At 38.8% G+C, this 19,282-nt stretch overlaps 2 protein-coding genes and 1 long non-coding RNA gene across 6 annotated transcripts; all 3 read right to left on the reverse strand.

Annotated features, from left to right (window-relative positions):
* Nucleotides 1-1,737: 1,737 nt before the first annotated feature.
* Nucleotides 1,738-10,506, reverse strand: LOC104437457. 4 transcript variants are annotated; one of them, XM_018870990.2, is made up of 11 exons: nt 10,228-10,506; nt 9,962-10,145; nt 9,193-9,355; nt 9,019-9,105; nt 8,668-8,795; nt 5,196-5,292; nt 5,004-5,081; nt 4,700-4,925; nt 3,951-4,174; nt 3,752-3,806; nt 1,738-2,064 (listed from the first exon to the last, which is right to left on the reverse strand). In XM_018870990.2, the coding sequence occupies exons 2-10, from the start codon at nt 10,123-10,125 to the stop codon at nt 3,783-3,785; spliced, it is 1,191 nt and encodes a 396-aa protein (XP_018726535.2). In that variant the 5' UTR covers nt 10,126-10,145; nt 10,228-10,506; the 3' UTR covers nt 1,738-2,064; nt 3,752-3,782. The 4 variants fall into 4 exon arrangements, with proteins under 4 accessions (XP_018726535.2, XP_010048703.2, XP_010048704.2 ...); XM_010050401.3 differs by lacking the exon at nt 9,962-10,145 and having other exon boundaries at nt 10,228-10,501; XM_010050402.3 differs by lacking the exon at nt 10,228-10,506 and having other exon boundaries at nt 9,958-10,089.
* A 1,161-nt stretch (nt 10,507-11,667) lies between these two features.
* Nucleotides 11,668-13,265, reverse strand: LOC120291141. The gene is made up of 4 exons (XR_005548993.1): nt 13,066-13,265; nt 12,360-12,583; nt 12,160-12,214; nt 11,668-12,041 (listed from the first exon to the last, which is right to left on the reverse strand). It is a non-coding gene; the product is annotated as an uncharacterized LOC120291141 (long non-coding RNA).
* Nucleotides 13,266-13,271: 6 nt separating this feature from the next.
* On the reverse strand, nt 13,272-17,676 carry LOC120286389. The gene is made up of 6 exons (XM_039309616.1): nt 17,519-17,676; nt 17,349-17,435; nt 16,997-17,124; nt 13,551-13,647; nt 13,333-13,450; nt 13,272-13,291 (listed from the first exon to the last, which is right to left on the reverse strand). Exons 1-6 carry the CDS (start codon nt 17,639-17,641, stop codon nt 13,272-13,274), a joined length of 573 nt encoding a protein of 190 aa, XP_039165550.1. The 5' UTR covers nt 17,642-17,676.
* Between the last annotated feature and the right edge of the window lie 1,606 nt (nt 17,677-19,282).

Below are 19,282 nucleotides of genomic sequence, written 5' to 3' on the forward strand. Positions count from 1 at the left end.
CTCTTTGAAACACGCCGCAACAGATTACAAAAGAATTTCTCATTCTTAAAGCTCTTTGAAACACGCCGCGCGATTCAGATCAATTGTCAAAAGTGTCTTGTTAACAAAGGTTCTAGGTCGTCGCAGAAGCCAACTATTTGAGAAACTTGAAACTGGCAAAGTGAGACAAATCTGCCCATCACGGAAAAATTTGACATGAAAAAGGGGGAGAAAACCTTCTTACCTCTCCAAAGACGTTAAGCATCTTGATGATACCTTCTATGAAATCCTTATTAAATATCTTTCCCAGCGTGAGAAAAAAAGCATGGGTGAAAAGACGAGAAATGCCAAAAAAAGCCATACCAATTACCTAAAATCAATATTAGATGCATGTCACACGGCCCACGGACGAAGCAGGATCTAAGATCGTCTATGAACCGGCCGTCACGTACTAGGGCATTGCTGCGGACAACCCTGATTGATCCTAGCCTCGACCGATCCCTGACCGATCCCGGATCCATCCTTGATCGATCACGATTTGTGAACCGTGCCTGATCCGTCCATGCGCGATACGAGGGATGACCTGTGCATGACCAGCGACCGGATCCTAACCAATGCTCGGCCAGCCCCTGCACAAACCTGCAGTTGTTCACCTGCTCCGTGTTAGGCGCCCATGCTCGCCCATGCTAACCCTGATCTTGCTTTTGACTTGCGCCTGTGGCTGTTTCCCAATGCTTGCAGCCCCTTGACGCAATTCAAACTCCACCATTGGATAAGAGGGACGATCAATGGCCAAGATTAGACCCGAACTTGTATAAAATGGGTCCCTCCCCCTCATTTGAGCTCAGCTCATTCATAGTGAATACATTCATCCTTTGCACAACCGACCCTTGTATTTGTGTGCGTGAGTTGACAGGCTGACTTGGGATCACAAATCCTAAGGCTGCACAGTGTTTGATTGATTGTGTTTGACCGACCTGTGACACATGCTTGTCGCTATACCTTAGAGAATAGCAAAAGAGAGCCATAGTATCAACCCTATCCATTCTCCATTTTGAGCATAATTCATAAGAATCAACACTGAAATTAGACGTAAGTGTAAGACTTTTCAAGAAGAAAATATTTATGGCCTACACGTGCTGTGCCCATCAATTTCAAAATGAATTTAGAGAGTTGCGGAATAACAAATTTGAGCCATGAGGCCAGGAGCTTGAGCATTTGAGTTTAGACAAGTATCTCTATAATCTCAATCTTTCCATTTCCAGATTCTTCCCATGTTTTCATTTTCTAGCTTTTAATACTCCCAGGATTCAAAAAGGGTGTTCTCCCAGCTTGTTTAACACGACATACTCTCGACAATGACACTACAGTATTAGACAGAACAAACCAGGCTTGTTTACTATATCAAATCCTTCATCACACTTGGTCATGCAACCCGAATGTAGATGCTGGCAAGCATGAAAGTCAAAAGATTTTCTGACCTTACTATATTAATTTCACTCTTCAAAGAGATAGTGAGTGTGCTATTGACAAAAAAAAAAGCAGAACTTAAATGCCCAAACCATGCAAGTTAGAGAAGTCAATTGGACCAAATAAATGTTTTAAGATTCCAAATGCAAGAACCATAGGATGAACTCTGGACTTGTTCTCACGCAAATTACCCAAAAAGGAAAGTGTAAGTTCTCTCCCTTCCTCAGTTTCACATACACATTTATCACCTCCCTGTCCCTTCTACTTCTAAGTTCTTTTTCTTTTTTCTTTTTTTTTTTTTAATCCAGTGAAATCGAAAGAAATATACAATTAAATCTAGTCCATTCAGAGGTTCTACAGAAAAAGGCAAACCAACATGGAGAAAAACATGAACACACCCCATATCCTAGTACATGGATGCCACACGATACAATGTTAAGCAAGGTCTCACTAATCCATCCAACACTGTACCCTGAGTTGACAACTTTTTCTTGTTCTTGGTTGCCTGCCTCAAATTCTTCTGAGAATGGTGTTGGGAAAGTAAAGCTCATATTTACTCAGTATCAATGTCCCTCTGAGAATGATGATGAGAAAGTAAAGCTGATTCAGCCTTGCCTGCATAAGATGTTATTCTCTCTGTTTCAGAAGCCACAATAACTTTATCATCTACCAACGCAAGATACAGAGACAAGCTAATGGCCTCAACATGGCAAATGCATCTCAACCAAAAAGAAAGACATACATACTTTGGACTCTCGGGCTATTCTCAGGGGTTCGATCCTAGAAGATGCTAGAGACAGTATTTGGACGTAATCTTTTTCTCTTTTAAGTCTGTTTAGTTTGTGTATACTTGATTCCCAGCGAAAAGCTCGTTTCCATAGAAACCATCATGTAGAGGATAGAAAGCTCAACAAAACATGCTCCCCCCAGGACCACTTAAAAGGGACAAAAGTTGAAAGCCCATAAGGTAAATTCTTCTATCTAGAATTCAGTCTAGAGGAAACAGCAGGAAACTGTAAACAACAACCTGGAACAAAGGTACTCTGTTACCGAATCTAAACTACTCCATCCCTGGATGATTTCCCTAAATCTCAACAACTAGACTTAGAGTAGCCCCATTAAGTTTTCCCTTCATCCTTCTTTCTACTCAACATCATTGGTTCATGCATTCACCAAAGGATGGTACCTTACCTTCCATACTGTATATGCCCAACTCGCCAAATCTTCATTCATGAAATGGTTGATTCCCATGAATTATATCAGGCTAAACTTATGTTGCTCATCCATATATTGGACGTATCAAAGCTCAATAGACAATTTTTTTCCCAATGTACTTTCCATTTCCAGATTAGGCAGGCCTCAAACATCAGATAGTGCTAAAGTGCCACTACAAGGAAAGTCATTACTGCGGCCTCCTTCCTCCATTAGGAAACATTTACTTCCAAGTGCCTTCAAAACCATTTGCTTAGAAAAGTTCGACCAATGGTAGTGAATTTCTCAACTCCCAGTCTTGTTACTTAAATAGAGACAAGCTAAACCCCCAGACAGGATGGCTAGAGGTTAATAAATTGAAATTTATGATCACAACCTTGAAAATAAATAGCATGCACTGAATAATAGTGCATATATTATAGTCTTTTAATCATGGAAGCTCATGTCTCTGGACAGAGAAATATTGGTTGGCAAGCACAAGGTGTTCCTCTTTCAAGTCACTCTGATACATCTCCATATGAACACATGCTGTTGGACCCAGCCAATTTTGCCTTACTCCTTCCAAAAGTTGTAGTCACACTGCTTTAGCTGTTCAATGCACAGAAAGCATATGTGCTTCTCAATGGCATAGAATCAGACATAAACTAACCTATACTAATACATAGGGGACCCACATTTTTGTCCAACTAGCAATGGCATTGAATATGGGGGCAGGTAAATAGTTCAAGACAAAATCCAACCTCACATAATCTTATTTATTTATTTTTTTTGGTAAAGAACCTCACATAATCTTATTACTATTCAATAAACTCGAAAAAATGCAGATTCTATGAAATTTTGCACAGGCATATTTGTCTAAGAGCATGGTCATTTGCTTGAATTGGCAACGCAAAGATTGTTATTCACTTGTATAGCAGAATGATTAAGCTAATGTTGAGTTACGATCCACTTGCATGATCAGGTAAAATAGAAATTGATTTGAACAGAACAGTTATGCATCTAAATGCTATTTTTGACAAAATCAATCATTTATAGGGTAACCCACATGTACAATCTAAAAGGACTACATGTGAGAGAAGAAGAGACATACCTACTGGCTTTTTGTTCCAACAGGATCACTGTCAAGTAACATGAAGAACAACATGCTGCATAGCAATATGAAAGATTACACCACTCAGTCAAAAAGAAAAGTGTAAATACTCTGATAGAGATATGCAAGTTGAAAGCCAAATGTGGTAAAGCAGAAAGAGCTTAAGAACAACTTTAGAAGTGAGCATGTGAGTTGATACCTTAATTTGAGTTCTGTTATATGTATAGGTAACGTGAACTGATCCATCACTAGCCTCGATGACAGCAGGATATGAGAACTCCATCTCTAAGTTTTCTTCTAGGGTCAGAGCTTCGTGCCAAGAATCACCATCATCCAAGGATACAGCAACTTTGAGTATGCCCCTTGAAATTGTATTGTAAGCAACTATGAGAAGGCCATTCTTCAGCTTAACCCCATCAATACCTAGCCAAAACAAATAAACTACTTCTTAATATTTTGGAATGAAGGGAAGGTTGCTGTTATGGTTCTCTGGCATTTGAAAACTACAATGGAATACAAAAATGGAGCATCAAGAAGAGTTTCGAAAGCCACGTCGAAAAATCAGCAGTCGATGGTACCATATGCTTAATTTGGTGAGTTCAGAGACAACCATTGCAATAAATTGGTATAGTATCTTTTTATCATATACTCCATCTATCGTTGATCAAGTGAAGCATTGGATATCTTCAGCTCATTAGCTCTTGATATGATGAAGCACCTTGTGCTAACAGATAGATGCGCATGGAAACACATTTTGACATGTCCGATAGAACATCCACATTGTATTACTAATAAGATCTGGACCTTTTCGTGGCAAACAAAGACGCTACACTTCTAGCAGTCTGTCACCGAATGGACATAAAAGATTGATGTTCTCTTATATCGATAGATGAATTCAATTAAATTGAGAAGCGTTCTAAATTAAGCCGGCAAAACTTGGCAATAAACCTGAATTTGGATTTGGGAGTTCAGTAAATTCTGCATAACCCCAATTCATGCCCCCGTCATGGGATTCTGACATGCAAATTCGGTCAATTCCAGTGAATGATCGTAATAGAACACGCAGGGTGCCTCTTGCAGTCTTGAAGGGAACTGGTTGGATCACACTCAGAGACTCATTCTTTAAGTAAATTGGGCCATACTTCCTCCATGTTCTACCAGCGTCTGGAGTGATCTGTATCACACATCGCATATATGACAAAAATTCCCTAGACATACTGGGTTCTGATAGATATGAGATTAAAAGTCTGACCTCCATCCATGCACCCCAAGAATTCCAACTTTCCACTGAGGATCCACATAGCAAGTCTCCATTATCAAGCAAGATAGGCTGCAGAAGATTTAGAGACACATAATGATGTCTTATATGTACAGTTGAGTTCAGAATTTGGGCCCACGTAATTTAATGGAACACATAAGCTTCCATATAAATTACATCTTGTACCTTATTCTTAATTGGTCCTAATATGCCTGGTGGAAGTTGTTCTCTTTCAGACCAGCTGACACCTTGGTTATAAGATCTTTTCAAGAATCCGCTCCATCTAAACTTCAATAAGAAGATTTTAGGAATTGCAATAGAAATTTTTCACTGATGCAAAGATGTCTTATTGGGGTATAGAATCATATGTTGGTGTAAGCGGAAAGGAAATATAAAATAATCTTGATGCAGACTAATTATCACTTGATTCACATGACATTCAAGGATCTATAAAAATGATGGATACTAATTGTTACATCAAAGTAAGCACACAAATACCCAAACTACAATCATATTTACATGTTAAGTGAATGACACAAAATTAAGCGAGAAATGATGAAACAATGTGTGAATGCCAGAATGCCACCGTTTTCTACCACTTACTGTTCAAAAACGTGCAGCAGGGAAATAAATAGTTTGAAGTGTCAACAAAATTAACACCAACAACATCCAAACCCTTTTCCCCTTAAGTGGTCTCGATTAAGGGGTACTCTTGCACCATTCACCTTGGTTTAGCACCGTATGTTCCTTAAAATCCAAGTTATGAATGTGCACGGGTGAATAATCTTCTAAAAGGTTTGGGACACATCTTTTCAGGTCTTTTGCTAGCCCTTTACCCAGTACCCTCACCATAAAGTCTGCTATTTACGAAAGCATCTAAAAACTATCATTTATAGATCCAAATTATTCTAAACGAAATTCTTTTATTTTATCCTTAACTTGAACCACACAAACTTAGTCAAAAGTATAAATATTTAAGCTTATTATTTCTTGAGTATTCAAATATCCGGTGAAGCATGCTGATCTCCACACAGTTACTTTGTGCAGAAGATGGCACTAGACCACCCAATTTCCCATGCATGAAGTATGGCAGAAATTATTCCTGGCATATGAATTTTACCCTTGAACTGAGGTGGCATTCAAAAATTTGAAAAGATAGTGATGTGCTAGTTCATTCATCCATTTCATTAGTAAGAGAAGATAGTCAAAGCCAAAGAAAGAAAGACACAGCCGCAACTTGTCCATTTGTAATTCAAGTAATTCATCAAATCATCAAGAAGAGAGGAAATGAAATTTTTTCTATTTTATTTTTGATCCCCAAGAACGATTTTAATGAAATTCTGGGCTAGGTACTCTTAAAAGAGTGCACGTTCAGCTACATAACTCTTCATCAGTGCACAAAGAATAAGATCCAGCATAAAGAATAACTCACGTCCTGTCTCAGGACTACCCATTATACGATATAAAAGAAAAGGCATGTTAAAGTAACATCAGAAATGCATCGAGAAAGGCTATAGTAGAAGTTCCAATGCACTCATGGTCCACCTTGAACAACTAGATTCTCCAGTTCCATACAGTAATTCCCATGATTACAACAGCTTCTTTTGAATATAGGTTGCACAGCCTTTTTAGTCGTTTAAAATTGCACGCAGGATCAGAAAGGTCTGTATGTGTAGTCTCTGTAGTTAGTGCATTAAAATTTTCCTTCCAGAATGAAAAGAAGTTTCTATCCCCAGCTTTGTCTCTTTCCCAAGGAAATGGTCAGGTACAGTTGAACAAAAAGCAATCTCCAGGCCACAAAAGCCACAAGGAATATATTATGGAGGACAAGATAGATGGCAAAAAGAACGGTGACTGACAAATAATGTCAATTAGTAGGAAAAATAAATATCTCAAACATGGGCCATATGTACATAAGTCCTCCATTGGCAACAGGACAGAAACAGGGCACATTTACACAATGTCAAGTGAAACAACAACTTCAGTTACGACGTCATCCATAAGGCTAACTGAGTTAGGTCTCAACTCATTAAGAGTTTGCCAGTCCCAACTAAAGAACACCATGTATCCATCATCAGTAGCATATCTGTGAAAAGACAGTGTTTTGTTCCACAGTCAGACATGTCATATGCTTCCTGACAATGATGAGATTAGATCATATAGCAAGATGATTGAGTGTGGAACAGCAAACATAGAAGCAATGGTGACAAGAGAAGGGGTACAATCTGTTGCGACTACCAAGCAACCAGCCTCTCAAAAAGAGGGTCTTAACCCAAAAAAAGCAACTGTGGCATAGAATATCTGGAAGGAATTGTCCCACTCAGATAACGGACATAAATAGTTTGTGTCCAAACTACTAGTGAGAGCACGTTTGGAGGAAATTACTGAAGGTTAGATTGGAGGAAATTACTGAAGGTTAGACCCATTTACAACCTCAAATCAAAATCTGATTGATGATGGCAGGTGTACCTCCTTGTGTTTTGATAACTGGCATCCTAGAGGCATTTTTTTGGTTTATCCTAGAAGACTCGTGTATGGTTCTACTTAAATATTCATGCCAAAGTTTCAGAGGTTGTGTCTGGGAATGAGTGGGTTTGGCCTCCTGCAACGTCTTAGTTCTTGGTAGAAATACAAGCTGCTGTTTGTCTGTCCTGTTTCAATGCTCTGTTATGCTGGTCAAATTGTACTTACTGGCTGCAATTCTAGATTTCTTGCTCAGTCTGATGCTTGGACTCTGGTCAGGAACAAGAAGGAAAATGTTTAGTGGCATAGACTCATTTGGTTTTCTCCAAATGTTTCTGAATTTCCTCTTATCTGTTGGTTAGCTTTGCTCAACAAATTGTCTACTTTGGACAGATTTAATAAGTGGTGCTCCTTGGTTAACCAGTGTCTGCTTTGCAAGGTGGATTCTGTATTAAGTCATCATCTCTTCATAGTATGTTCATTCTCTAGTGCTGTTTGAAACCCCCCTGCTTCAGTTGATGGAGATTTTTCGAGGTGGACTGAATTTTGCAGATGACGAAAGGCAAAGCTTTTGCCAATTTATTGTTGAAATTGGCCTGGAATGGGGCGGTCTAATATCTTTGAAAAGAAAAGAGAATGAAGCTCTTCATAATGGATTTACTCCTTAGATTGATAGAGTGAAACGTTGTTTTAAGCTCTCGAGTGAAGATGATTTTTATTTCGCTAAGAAGATAAGCTTGTCTCCTGCTGGTAGAAGAATATAGGAGAATCAGAGTGTTTGGTTTCCTTCTCTGCAGCCTGATCTCCTTGAATGGATGTAATTTGTCTTGAGCTATGTGTGATACTGTTCTTGGTGTGACTTTATGACTTGTCTGTTTTTTACGCTGTACATATAGTTTGGACTGGGGCCGTGACTTGTTATTTGGGCTGGTTGATGGGATTAGTCCACCCATGATCTTGGTTTTATGTGCAATACAAGTAACTTAATGACTGAAAAACTATGAATTATAGGTCTTACACTTCATAAACTATAGAAAGAAATGACAGCTTAAGTTGTCGTACTTCATTTTCTCCTGATACTTAAATTTAAGGTCAAAGCTTGTACACAATACAGGCCCAGATAACTATACCACAATTGCTTCAATCTGAATCTAATCTACGTCAGGAGCAATGCTCAGTTCAGATTTGAATTTACCTTTGGAAATCTTGCCCTATCTTGTAGAACAGCAAGAGCTCCCCTGATGGAAATTTGTATAAGACAGGATTCCACATGGGAACATCTTCTTGTTCATCGATGATTATAGGCGGATGCCAGCGCCCATGCTGCACCATTAATTTTGAAATAATTACTTTTCATTGGTGATCTGCACATAGCTCTTGCTACATGTAAACTCAGCTGGAAGAAACTCTCGCGTTTTGGGATGCAGGGCAAGGCCAAACTTAACAATAAAAGGTGAAACTTAACAAGATAAAAAAACATCCACAATTTGAGATTCCGTTGTTTTTGTTGCATAGGATGAATGAAAGATTTTACATTCTATATTACCTGATATCTCTGCAACCATATTTTAACATCAGGTGCCCCCTCTTCTGTACCTCCAAAATAAGCAACCAAGAAGTGATCTTCGTTAACCTGCAAAAATCCAAAATCCCCCACATGTTTTATGTAAATTTTAAATGGGACAAATTGCAAATAGAGCAAAAATGTCTCACGAAGAACCTCGACAATGGTTGAAGCGTGGCAGTTATTGAAAGGAGCAGATTTTGCAGGAAATGTGAAATCTTGTTCCACTGGCCCTTCAACACGAGAGTCCTTTGTCAAGTTCGAGCTCTGAGCCATGATGGGTGTCGGTGTACTTGCCTTACTGGAAATGCCTACTTTTCTGCACAGAGTTTTCAGCACATTAAAACGACTTGCAACCATGAAATCTCCACATGTCAACCAGCACACATTATCATCATCTCTCTGTCTAATGGGTGCCTGTAAATGCTTCTATAAAGGCCTAAGTGAGCTCATAGACAACACATGACTACACGGTCTTTCTATGGTTTTCGCACACGGTAGGCAACTAAGAAGCACAGATTAAACCAGTTACATAGCATCTCATCCAAGCAATCTTAAACCACCTCGCAAGATGCACTTGGTGATATAGAAGCAAGTAGCCAGAATGCGCTTTCAATCTCGAACTCAAGTGACCATGTTCGGAGCTGAAGCTCCCAGAGAAGCCACAAGGCAGAAGATTAGAGGGGTTCAAGACGAAAAGAAGCAAGAACAATGAGGACGACGACCAAACCAGTGACCTCCACATTGTCGCTCCACTACCAAAACCCCATGGAAACCCCCTTCCCAGAGACACGCATATCGCGCACTCCACTAAAGTACTAGAAAAACCCACAATGCAAAGATTGTAGGAAAGAGAAGATTACGCCATTAACCAACTAATACCACACAAAGATAATGAAAGAAAGTCATTAAAGACGCTACCTACCGCAGTTGCCATTGCATCAGAGACAGCGACCGTTGAAAATTAGATATCGTTAATTTGGGAAGAGCAACGAGGATGACGACGACCAAAACCAGTAACCTCCACGTGGTCACTCCCCTATCAAAACCCCAAGAAACCCCACCCTTTGCAGAGACGGTCACGTACATCTGCTCCCTCCACTAAAGCACTTGAAGCACCCACAACGCAAAGATTGTTGGAAAGACAAGATCACGCCATCGACCCACTAATGGTACCCACACAAAAGATACCTGACGCAGGCGCCGTTGCAATTGATTTCTTGGGAAGATTTTTCCGTTGAAAGTCGAGCTCTTGCTCACCAGTAGCGCTAGAGTACAACGGGGTTTGACCTTCAAGAACCAAGAACAAGAGCAGCAGGTAGCCAGCTAGATTCCGCTCTGAATCGACATTGCAATCAAGAATTCTATAATAGCACTATGGTTTGCGAGTGCGACATTCGTAGAACTATGATAAGAAACCAAACTCGTGTGGGGTCTCATCCATTTCACTTAAAACGTACGAGTAGTTCTCATTTTTCATTGATTAATGGAGAGACTTGCTTCTTTGTAAAGCAGAGGTAGTTTCTTGTTTCTTGATATTTTCCTTTCTATAGTTTGTCTCTAGAAAAACAACTACTGACATAAACAGTATTCATGTTCTTGTATAAATTCAGTAGAGACAAAAAGGAATTATAGATTTTCATTTGTTGGCAGCATCTTTCACTTGACTTTCTTTCATCTCGATAATTTAGGTATATCTAATGTTCATATCTTCCGGGACTTTTTTTGTCTAAAACTCTTTTTTTTGCAAATTGTCTAAATTTTAGATGAAAGATTAAATGACATATCTAGGGCTCGCATGGCATCTAGCTAAAAAAGACTCTGAAAAAAACTTGAAAGTTCAAAGAAAAGAAAATATAGGAGACCATCTTTCAATTTCGACATAAGGTCATTTGTGGGACACAATCCACTTCTCAATTATAATTATAAAAAATAATTAAATTGGTATATTAATGAAAAGTTCACCTCCAATTAACTTTTGAATCACCAAAAACTTCAAATTGATATACGCATGATATATTTACCTTATTTTAACTTCCGTCAAAATATTATTAAAAGTGCTGACTTGGATAGATCACATAGTTCAATCTATGAGTTAATATAACAAAAAAAAACCTCAAACTGACATATTTGTGATAAATTTACTGAAAATTGATATATTTGTGATAAATTTACTCTAAATTAATTTTCAGATCCTCAAAAACTTCAAATTGGTACATGCTTTATACATTTTTCCTCCGTTAGCTTCCATTAAATTTTATTATTAAATTTAGTAAGAACTCTATATCATTATCCTCTTTATCGAGTGTGTCAAAAAATAAGAACTTAAATGCACAAACCATGCTAGTTAGAGAATTCAATTGGACAAATTAAATGTTCAAGCTCCCAAATGCAAGAACCATACGAGGGCATGAATTCTGGACTTTTGTCCCAAAATTTCTCACGCTATTGCAAATTTCCCAAAAGGCAAAAGCGTAAGTTCTCTCCCCTTCCTCAGTTTCCTTCCAGTTTGATATCCACATGAAACAGACTTTGCACCTTCCTGTCCCTCCTACTTCTCAATTTTATATTGTCTTATTTTATTTTTTTATCCAGGGGAACCAAAAGAGATATTCAATTAAACCTAGACCATTCAGAGGTTTCTGCAGCAAAATTGATACAGCACAAGGCAAACAAATATGGAGGGAAACATGAACACAACCCGCATTCCATTACATGGGTGCAACACGATACAACGTTGAGCAAGGTCTCACAAATCCATCCAACAGTGCAACCCTGAGTTGACAACCTTTTTCTTCGTCTTGGTTGCCTGGAGTCCGATTTGATGATCGCTTTCTGAAATTCTTCTGAGATTGGTGTCGGAAAAGTAAAGCTCACATTTACTCGATATAGCCGTCATCCTGAGAATAGGCAACGCAAAGACTGCTATCCACTTTTACAACAGAATGATTAATCAAAGATCGAGTGACGATCCACTTGCATGGTCAGGTAAAATACACATTGTTCTGCACAGAACAGTTATACAACTCAATGCTACTTTGACAAAATCAAACATTTATTGGGTAAAAGATGGAAAGACTGAATTGAAAATGTCTGGACTATATGTGAGGGGAAGAGACATACCAACTGGCTTTTGTTGCCGACAGGATCACTGTCAATTAACATGAAGGACAACATGCTGCATAGCAATATACAAGATTACACCACTTAGTCAAAAAGACAAGTGTAAATACTCTTGACAGAGATATGCAAGTCGGAAACCAAATATGGTAAAGCAGAAAGTGCTTGAGAACAACTTTAGAAGTGAGCATGCGAGTTGATACCTTAATTTGGGTTCTGTTATAGGTATAGGTAATGTGAACCGATCCATCACTAGCCTGGATGACAGCAGGATATGAAAACTCCATCTCTAAGTTTTCTTCTAGGGTTAGAGCTTCATGCCAAGAATCACCATCATCCATGGATGCAGCAACTTTGAGTATGCCCCTTGAAATTGTATTGTAAGCAACTATGAGGAGGCCATTATTAAGCTTAACCCCATCAATACCTAGCCAAAACAAAGAAACTATTCCTTTAATTGTTGGAATGAAGGGAAGGTTGCCGATATGTAGATACTCGGCTTTCTGGCATTTGAAAACTAAAATGGAATACAAAAATGGAGCATCAAGGGATGTATCAAAGCAACACTGAAAAATCAGCAGTCAATGGCACCATTCACTGCCATTGTCTTCTTCTATCTATGATCAAGCGAATGATTGGACATCTTCAGCTCATAAGTTCTTGATATGAGGAAGCACCTTGTGCTAACAGATAGATCCTCATGCAAACACATTTTGAATATCCAATAGACCATTCAAATTCGATTACTGATATGATCAGGACAACCATTTTGTGCTGAACAAAGAATGTACACTTCTAGCAGTTTGCTCACTGAATGGAAGAAAAGATTGACGTTCTCTTGTATTAAGAGATGATTTTGATCAAATTGAGAGGCATTCTCAATTATGCTGGCAAATACTGGCAATTAACCTGAGTTTGGGTTTGGGAGTTCAGTAAAGTCTGCATAACTCCAATTCATGCCCCCATCATCGGATTCTGACGTGCAAATTCAACCAATTCCACTGAATGATCGTAATAGAACTCGCAGGGTGCCTCTTGCAGTCTTGTAGGGAACTGGTTGGATCACACCAAGAGTTTCATTCTTTATGTAAATCGGGCCATACTTCCTCCAAGTTCTACCGGCATCTGGAGTGATCTGTATCAATACACAGCGTATATGACAAAAATTCCCTAGACTTACTGGGATCTCGTAGATATGGGAGATTAAAGGTCTGACCTCCATCCACGCACCCCAAGAATTCCAACTTTCCACCGAGGATCCACATAGTAAGAGCCCGTTATCAAGCAAGATAGGCTGCAGAACATTTAAAGACACAGAGTGATGTCATATACGTACAGTTGAGTTCAGAATTTTGGCTCATATAATAAGTTTATATATAAATTACATCATTTACCTTATTCTTGCTTGGTCCAAATATACCTGGTGGAAGTTGTTCTCGTTCAGACCAGCTGACACCTTGGTTATAAGATCTTTTCAAGCATCCGCTCCATCTAAACTTCAATAAGAAGATTTTAGGAGTCGCAATTGAATAATTTTTTAAATGCAATGATGTCTAATTGGTGTATATAACCATATGTCGGTGTAAGCTGAAAGGAAATATAAAATAATCTTGGTGCAGACCAGTTGTGACTTGATTCACAAGACATTCAAGGATCTATAAAGACTAAAAACGACGCACACTGATTGTTACGTCCATGTAAGTACACAGATACCCAAACTACACTCATTTACATGTTAAGGTGAATGACACAATATAAAGCGAGAAAAATGATGAGACAATTTATTAATACCAGAATACCACTGTTTTCTACCACTTACTGTTCAGAAGCGTGCAGCAGGGAAAAAAATATTTTGAAGTGCCAATGGCACCAACAACGTGCAAAACCCTTTTCCCAAGTGGTTTCAGATTTGTGGGTACTGTTGCGCCATTCTCCTCGGTTTAGCACCGTATCTTCCTTTAAATCCAAGTTATGAACGTGCACAGGTGAATAGTCTACTAAAAAGTTTGGGACACATCATTTAAGTTCTTTTGCTACCCCTTTGCCTGGCCCTTCACCAAAAAGTCGGCTATTCACTAGAGCATCTAAAAACTATCGTTTATAGGTCCAAACTATTTTAAACGAGAGGTCTTTTATTTTATCCTCAAGTTGAACCACACAAACTAGTCTGAAGAATTAACCGTCAAGCTTATTTTTTCTTGAGTATTCAAATATCCAGCATAGCATGCTCATCTCCTCACAGTTAATTTGTGCAGAAGATGGCACTAGATCACCCAATTTCCAATGCATGAAGCATGGCAGCAATTATTCCTGACATAAGAATTTTACCCTCAAACTAAGGTGGCATTCAAAGATTTAACAGGATAGTTGATATACTTGCGCTACTTCATCTCCCCCTGTATCAGAAGATAGTCATAGCCAATGAAAGAAACAGCTGCAACTTGTCTATTCATGATACGGGTAATTCGTCAAATCAACAAGAGCAAAGGAAATCAAAAACTTTCAATTTCATTTTGTAGCCCCAAGAACTATTGCTCATGTAATTCTGGGCTTGGCACTTGCACGTTCAGCTACATAACTCCTCATCATTGTAATTCTTTTTGAGGGGCTGGTTGCTTGGTAGTCACAACAGATTGTACCCCTTCTCTTGTCACTGTTGCTTCTATGTTAACTGTTCCTCACTCAATCATCTTGCTATATGACATGTCTGATTATGGAATGGAACACTATCTTTTCAAAGACATGCTGCTGATGATGGATACATGGTGTTCTTTAGTTGGTACAAGCAAACTCCGAATGAGTTTAGACTTAACACAGTTAGCATATATTGATAATGTCGTAACTGAAGTTGTTGTTTTACTTGACATTGTGTTAATGTGCCCTGTTTCTGTCCTGTTGCCATTGGAGGACTTATAAGCACATGGTCTGTGTCGTAGTTCTTTTTTGGGGAAGGGACATTATAACTGTCATAAATTTTATATGGAGTTCACTTGAGTGCCATAACTTTTTCTTTTTTTTTGACCATTTAAGTGCTAAAATTTATAAAGAAATGTTTACTTGAGTGTTATAACTTTTAATCGATCACTTAAGTGTCAAAAAAATTCTAAAGCATTCATCCAAGCTGGAAATCCAAAGTGCCATAGCACTTGTGATGAATATTTAAAAATTATGGCATTCAAGTAAACATCATACATAAGTTATGGCACTCAAGTGGTAAAAAAAGAAGTTATGGCACTCAAAGTGAGTGTGATACAAAAATTATGGCATTTGTTATGTCATTTTCCTCAAAAAGAAATGCGACTGTCAAATAAAATCAATTAATAGGGAAGATAAATATCTCAAACAATGGCCATGTGCACAAGTCCTCCAATCGCAACAACATAGAAACAGGAAACATTTACACAATGTCAAGAGAAACAACAACTTTGGTTACGACAGTATTCATAAACATTAATTGTTTTAAGTCTTAAATCATTCAGAGTTTGCCTGTCCCAACTAAATAACACCATGTACCCATCGGCGGCAGCAATTCTGTGAAAAGATAGTGTTCCATTCCATAATCAGACGTGTCACTTAGTAAGATAATTGAGTGTGGAATAGTTAACATAGAAGCAACAGTGACAAGAGGGGTACACTCTGTTGCGACTACTACGAAACCAGTCTCTCAAAAAGAGGAACTAAAAAAAAGCAACCGTGGCATAGAATATCCTGAAGTAATTGTCCTACTCGGAAGAAGGACATAAATAATTTGTGTCTAAAGTACAAGTGAAAGCACTAATGTTTGAAGGAAAGTACTGAAGGTTAGATCCATTTTACAACCTCAAATCATAAAACTGGGAGGTGATGGCAGGAGTACCTCGCTGTGTTTTGATATTTGGCACCCTAGGGGTGTTTTTTGGAGGTATATCCTAGAAGACTTGTGTATGATTCTACTTTGAATATTCATGCCAATATTTCGGAGGTTGTATCTGGGATTGAGTGGGTCTGGCCCCCTGCAAAGGTCTTAGTTCTTGATAGAAATACGAGCTGCAGTTTTTCTGTCATATTTAAGTGCTCTGCTATGCCTGATCGAATTGTATACGCTGGCACCAATTCTAGATTTCTTGCTCATTCTGATTCTCAGAATCTGGTCAGGGACAAGAAGGAAATGTTTAGTGGCACAGGCTCATTTGGTTTACTCCAAATGTTTCTGAATTTCCTCAAATCTATTGGCTAGCTTTGTTCAACAAATTGTCTACTTGGGATGATTTAATAAGTGGTGGTCCTCGGCTATTCAGTGTCTGCTTTGCAAGGTGGATTCCGAATCATGGCATCATCTCTCCGTAGCATGTTTATTCCCTAATGCTGTTTGACCTTTCCTGCTTCAGTTGATGGAGATTTTTCGACCTGCCAGAGACTGGAATTTTGAGGTGGACTGGATTTTTGCAGATGACAAAAGGCAAAGCATTTGCCAAGTTATTGTTGAAATTGGCCTGGAATAGGGCTATCTAATATCTACGAAAAGACAGGAACCAAGCTCTTCATAATGGATCCACCCTCAAATTGATAGAGTGAAATGTCGTTTTTAGCTCTTGAGTGAAGATGATATCTTATTTCACTAAGATAAAAAAGCTTGTATCCTGCTAATAGAAGAATTTATAAGAATCAGGGTGTTTGGCTTCCTTCTCTGCAGCTTGAAATTAGTCTTGTGCTGAGTTGTGGATGTTGTGACTTTATGACTTACCTGTTTTCGATGTTATACATATAGTTTGGACTGGGACTGTGACTTGAAGGGTAAAGCTTGTGCACAATACATGGCAAGATAACTAAACCGCAACATTCAGTTCAGAGTTGAATTAACCTTTGAAAATCTAGCCCTATCTTGTAGAACAGCAACAGCTCCCCTGATGGAAGTTTGTATAAGACAGGATTCCACATTGGAACATCTTCTTGTTCATCGGCGATTATCGGCGAATGCCACTGCCCATTCTGCACCAATTTTTTAAAAACAATTACTTTTCATTGGCAACCTGCGCATAGCTTTTGCTACATGAAAATTCAGCCGGAAGAAAATCATGCGGTTTGGGACATAGACCAAGGCCAAAGGTAATAACCAAAGGTGAAGCTTAACAAGATAAATAACGTCCATGTTTTTTCGGATTCCGTGGTTTCTGTCGCATAGGTTGAATGATAGATTCTAGATTCTATATTACCTGGTATCTCTGCAACCATATTTTAACATCAGGTGCCCCCTCTTTTGTACCTCCAAAATAAGCAACCAAAAAGTGATTTTTGTTAACCTGCAAAAATAATCACCCACATGTTTTACGTAGATTTTAGATAGGAGAGAATGCAAATAGGGCAAAAATGTCTTGTGAAGAACCTCGACAATGGTTGAAGCATGGCAGTTACTGAAAGGAGCAGATTTCGCAGGAAATGTGAATTCTTGTTCCACCGGCCCTGCTATGCGATAGTCCTTTGTCAAGTTCGAGCTCTGAGCCATCATGGGTGTCGGCGCACTTGCCTCGGGGGAATCAGCTACTTTTCTGCAGAGAGTTTTCAGCACACTCAAATGTCTCGTGACCATGAAATATCCACATATCAGTCAGCACACATTTATCATCATCTCTCTGTGTCTAACGGGTGCCTGCAAATGCTTCTATACAAGCCCCCGTGAGCTCATAAACAACAAATGGCTGCACGGTCTTTCTATGCTATCTCACACAGCAGGCGACGAACAAGCACAGATTTAACCAGTTACACAGCATCTCATCCAAGCACTCTTAAACCACCTGGCAAAATGCACTTGGGGATATCGTAGCAAGCTGCCAGAATGGGCTGTCAATCTCGAACTCAAGCGCCCATGTTCGGAGCTGAAGCTCCCAGAGTAGCTCCAACGCAGAAGACTAGAGTGATTCGAGACAAAAAGTAGCAAGAACAACAGCGACAGTGACCAAACCAATGACCTCCACATTGTGGCTCCACTGCAGTTTGAGGAATGCATGAAACCCGATCCAACTAGAGGATGAGACCGGCTTCCTAAACCGAGTCTTGTAGACCCAAACAAACAAATCACTTTCCTACTTAAATTAGAAAATTCTTTTCTTGGAGGCCAATCATATTCGCGCGAGGTTTCGTTCCTTAGAAATGATATTCAGGACTGACCGGTTGACGAAGAACTGCATTTGCAAAGCTTTCCGAGGACGTCTCGTGTTCACGTGAGGGTTTGCTTATTGGAGATAATAATATTCAAGATTGAGCGGTTGACCAAGAACTGCAATTCTTGCAAAACTTGCGGTGGACTGTCCCATAAAACTCACGTGAGGTTTGTTTCTTGGAAATAATATTCAAGTAAAACCTACGGTATACGTCGCATGAATATATATAATATTCAGCCGCATATATTTTTCCTTTCTTGAGCCGCACAGAGAACTCCTTGGAGCTGCACAAAAGGAAATAAAGGAAGGATTATTTGCTGTTGCCTCTTCCCATAAAGTCATATAAACTTATTTTCTGGCTGTTCTTAATTTATTTTCTTAGTTCTCTCGCGTTGATTTAATTGCTAGATCATCTCAGCGTTTTAGCATTCATTATACAAAAAATTAGAAAAAAATGAAATCGAGCTTTTGCTTACCAATAGCGCTAAAGTCGAAACAAAAGAGGGTTTGACCTTCAAGAATCAGGACATGTAAAGGAGGTAGCCAGCTAGATTCCGCCCTGCATCGACGGTGCAATCTAGAATAATATAATAGTCCTATGGGTTTGCGAGTGCGACATACGTTGACGAAGAGCTATATACTAAGAAACCAACCTTATCGGGGTCACATTCAGCTCACAGACAACATGCGAGTAGTTCTCGTTTTCCTTGATTAATGGATAGACTTGCCTCTTTTTGTAAAGTCGGTAGCTTCTTGTTCCTTGATATTTTTATTTTTATGATTTGTTTCTGGAGAAATAACTGCTGACAAGAATCGTATTCATGTTTTTGTGTAAATTCGAGTGAAGACAAAAGAAATTATAAATTTTCATTGTTGGCGATGTAATCCACTCAACTTTTTCAAATCATACTAAACTTTAATTTCAATAATGTCATTATATTTAATGTTAAGATTCAACAACTTCATTTGTCGTTATATTTAATGTTAAG

This window comes from Eucalyptus grandis, chromosome 3 (assembly GCF_016545825.1).
Source record: "Eucalyptus grandis isolate ANBG69807.140 chromosome 3, ASM1654582v1, whole genome shotgun sequence".
Lineage (NCBI taxonomy): Eukaryota > Viridiplantae > Streptophyta > Magnoliopsida > Myrtales > Myrtaceae > Eucalyptus > Eucalyptus grandis.